The sequence below is a fragment of the Tamandua tetradactyla genome, chromosome 7 (assembly GCF_023851605.1).
Source record: "Tamandua tetradactyla isolate mTamTet1 chromosome 7, mTamTet1.pri, whole genome shotgun sequence".
Taxonomy (NCBI): Eukaryota; Metazoa; Chordata; class Mammalia; order Pilosa; family Myrmecophagidae; genus Tamandua; species Tamandua tetradactyla.
Genome location: NC_135333.1, coordinates 173,069,167 through 173,073,299, shown reverse-complemented (window position 1 = coordinate 173,073,299; position 4,133 = coordinate 173,069,167). Strand labels below are relative to the sequence as shown.

The 4,133-nt window shown below is 63.6% G+C and overlaps 1 protein-coding gene across 1 annotated transcript; it reads right to left on the bottom strand.

Moving 5' to 3' along the window:
- Positions 1–397: 397 nt before the first annotated feature.
- Positions 398–1,072, bottom strand: ASCL1 (achaete-scute family bHLH transcription factor 1). Its single transcript, XM_077168166.1, has one exon. The coding sequence runs from the start codon at positions 1,070–1,072 to the stop codon at positions 398–400; it is 675 nt and encodes a 224-aa protein (XP_077024281.1).
- Positions 1,073–4,133: the final 3,061 nt, after the last annotated feature.

The following is a 4,133-nucleotide window of genomic DNA, read 5'->3' as shown; positions in this document are numbered from 1 at the left end:
GGTTAGCGTGGACTTGCAGGCCAAGGAAGGGGCGAAATGGCGATGTGTGTGTGTGGGGGGGCTGTCAAGGTACAGCACCTCTTTAGACAGGTCCCATCCTTGGTTCCGCAGCCGCCCCCACCCCACCCGGCTCTACACTCGTTGGAGACGTGGGCAAAGCGCAGTCTCGGAGGCTGGAGCTGAGACTAACCGAGTAGAATCTGAAATCAACAGAGTTTAACAAAACCTGAAAAAACCAACCGCCCCCCTCCCATGTCAGTGCAGAATGCCCGTCCCGCAAGCTCTCGGAGGGAGGAAAAGTCAGCAGGCAGGCAGGGCGTCGAGGCCAGCGCACCCCCACGCGCGACCCACCTGCTTGCGGAGCGCGCTCGCCGAGGGGCCTAAGCAGGCCGCGCGCTCAGAACCAGTTGGTGAAGTCGAGCAGCTCCTGCTCCTCGGGGCTGAGCGGGTCGTAGGAGCCCTCGTCGGACGAGTAGGACGACACCGGCGAGCCGGCCATGGAGTTCATGTCGTTGGAGTAGCTGGGGGAGATGGTGGGGGACAGCACGCCCGCCTGGAAGGCGGCGCTCACCGCGTCGTGCTCGTCGAGGAGCTGCTGCAGAGCGCGGATGTACTCGACGGCCGAGCGCAGCGTCTCCACCTTGCTCATCTTCTTGTTGGCCGCACCGTTGGGGACGTGCTCCCGGAGGGTGGCGAAGCCCAGGTTGACCAGCTTGACGCGGTTGCGCTCGCGCTCGTTGCGGCGCGCCACGGCGGCCGGCTGCTGCTGCGGGAGGCTGTAGCCGAAGCCGCTGAAGTTGAGCCGACGCTTGCAGCGCATTAGTTCGGGCGAGGACGAGCGCTGGCGCTTGACTTGCTTGGGCGCTGACTTGTGACCGCCCCCTGAGGGCTGGCCTTCGGCCGCCGGGCTCGGCTGCGGCACCGGCGGCTGCTGCTGCGCGCTCTGCGCCGCCGTGGCGAAGAAGCAGGCGGCCGGCTGCAGGAAGGGCGGCTGCGGCGGCGGCGGCGGCGGCGGCTGGGGCTGGGGCTGCTGGCCCGCGCCGCCGCTCTCCATCTTGGCAGAGCTCTCCATGCGCAGCGGCGGCCAAGGAGTCGCGGGATCCCGGGGAACGGGGACGGGGGGAGGGCACCGGCAGGACTCGGGGCGCACAAACAGAGGGAAAGAAGGGGAGAGATGAAAAGGGAGCCCGGAGGGAAGTTACAAAAAAAACAGAAAACGAAAACAAACCCCCCTACAAAATCCCAGGGAGACTTCTTAGGGTGGGAGCAAAGAAGGGGTAAATGCACTGCCTCCTCCCTCCACGCCTCCTCCCTCCCCTCCTCCCTTCGCGGGTTGGCTTCGGGAGCCTCGCGTGGCGCTCGCGTGTGAGGCTGCAGCGAGCGCCTTCTGCCTTAGAAAAAGCAGCAGCAGCAGCAGCAGCAAAAGCCGGTTCTGAGCGCTCTCTGCTGAGTCCCCCGCGCTCTCTGCCCCCTTGGCTGAGCTCTCTTGCGCCGCAACCCGCGCTCTCCGCCGGGGCTCAGGCGGTTTTTAGTATTTTTCGGACGCCTTTTCTTTCTTGGTCCTCCTTTCACTCGCCCTCCCCGGCCGGCTCCCTGTCGGGGCGCCTTCCACGTCCCCCGGCCAGAAGCGAGAGAGTGTTGGGCGGCCGGAGCGCGGCCGCCTTTTCAATGGGACACCCAGCCCCACACGCTGTCCTGGCCCCGCCTCGCCCCCCACTCCCCGCTGCTGCAGCGAGCGGCTGCAGCCCCCACTCCCCCCTCCTCTTACCTCCTCCTCCCACCCACTCCCTAAACTCCCCTCCCCCCGCGCTGTGCCTGCGCCCGCTCCTTGCAAACTCCCCATTCAGCGGCGTTTGTTGTTGCAGTGCGTGCGCCTGGCGCGTGCCGGGCTCCGGGCTGAATAAACAGGCGGCGCGCTCGGGGCGGGCTGCAGCCGGGGGTGGCTCCAGAAAGGGGGGGGCGGCGTCGCAGGAGGGGGGAGAGGCTCTGCGAATTGGGGTGTATGGGTAGAAACGTTTGGGGTGAAGTGCCGTGAGATTATCCTGAGAACTTGGAGCAATGCGCAGGGGAGTGTTTGGGCAGGGAAAGCGGCACAGGGGGGATTGGGGTCCATTTTCCCGGTTTCCTTCTCCTCCCACTGCCCTTCTCCGGGAGGTCTTCGCTGTCCCTAGGAGCTGAAGCAATTTTGAGGACTTGGAGTTCAGAAACCTAGCGGGAGGCCAAGCACTGGACTAGGTTAAGACTTGGGTTCTAGTTCCAACGCGCCCTTTCACTAATTCTGTGGCCCTTGGTAAGTGATAGCCTCCCTGAGACTCAATTTCCTCATCTGTCGCAATGCACGGTTGGATTAGATGGTCCCTAATGTTCCTTTCAGCTCTAAAAGTTACGATGTGTTCCCCACAACTGAGTGAGGGGAGACGAAGGGCGTCTGGAGCGCCCTGGGTGTGGGTGCTGCCAGCACTGTGGGTAGGTGTATGTGGCAGGGACACCCGATACCGACCCACCCCCACCCCAACCGGAAGATTATTTTCCGATCGGCTAGGGTGGGGGTGGGTGCATAGAGAGCGGAGCGCTCCGGGAGAGTCTGGAGAAAACAGCTAGGACCGGGTGAAGGGGGAGGGGGCTCGGGGAGACGGGAGAGTCTCCTCGGCGGTGCAGCGGCGCCGCAGACACCTTGGCGGCCCTGGCGCAGCCTCCTTCCCGCCCCAGGCGTGTGCCTGGCGGGCCGGTGGCAGGCGACTGGGAGCTGAGCCCGGCCGGGCCGCGTGCTGGCGGCTCCGGGGAGGGGGAGGCGTTTGCCGCCGTCGCTCGGGCTCTAGGGCAGTGGCCGCCTGGGCGCCCTCCGTGGGCCCTCGGCCCTGGCTCCCGCTGTCCAGCTTCGGGGCGTCGGGGGACGCGGCGCTACGAGCCAAACGCACGGAGCGGTGCGCCCCACCTCCGTCCCTTTTCTGTGAGGAGTCTGGGGGCGTCTGAGATGGCTTCACCTGGGCAGAACCCTGCCGAGGGCAGCCATCCAATTAATGTGTCCAGTAGAAATGGGCAGTTTTGACCAGAGACCTGGTGCAGGGATGATTATGGTGAATTTTCCGGATAACGGCCCCTAACTGGATTTCCCTTTGGGGCGCTGGGTCCCACTAAAGGGCCAGAGTGGGTGACCCAGGGAGCGGCGCTGGGTGTGTGTGGGGTCAGAACTGGTGGCTCCCGGAGGTGAAACACGGCTCCTCTCTGCCTCAGTTTCCTCTCTGTAGAGGGAGTGGATCTGGAGCAGGCCTATCTCTGAATGGTTCCAACAGAGATGAGCACTGAAGGTCTCCCTGCCACGTTGCCGTCACTTGGAGCTGCCCCCCTCTCTCAGGCCTTGGCCCACCCTGTTGCATGTGAACCTCCCACCTTCCCCTCACACTCAGAAAAGAGCTGAAAGGTGTTCAGACCTCCATCTCGTTCGTCCGCTCTTCTTGGGCTCAGCAAGGGCCAACAGGCCTAAGGCCAAGGAGCAGGACTGGGCCTCAGCATCTCGCACTTCCCAACCCAAGTAAGCCTCAGGTGACCTGATGACATTGGGGTTATTCATGCACACCCCTACACGTACATGCACACACGTGTGAGCTCTGAGTGCAAGCCGCTAGGAGGCATGTGGGGAGAGCTTCCTGCGGCCCTGTTCACTTCATGCTAAGCTTAACCATGCGCCACGAGCTCCCTTCCAATGCAGACATTACCATTCCAGCCTGGACAGAGGTCCTCAGAGCCCAGGCTCTGCCACTGATTTGGCCTTGTGACCTTCAACAAGTTCCTCTCCCTCTGCCGGCCTCCATTTCCAGATCTCTCCAGGAAGAGCGCACGCTGTCTGGCCTCTAACAGCACAGAATGCTTGCGGGTCACCAGCGCAGGCGCCCAGGCTCCCTTTCCCGCATGCACAGAGGTCCTAACTGCAGGCATTTCAGGGCCAGCGCCTGCCCCCAACAACCACAGCCCGCGCGTGCCCGTTCTATGAAACGGGCGCCCGAAGGGAGCGCCAACTTGTGAAGCCACGCATTGTAGTGACTCTTCGTGTTGGCCTCAACCCAGCAGAAAAAGACAGCAGGCGCTGGGATCCTTCCGGCCAAAGCCACCCGAACATTTGAACATTTGTTCCT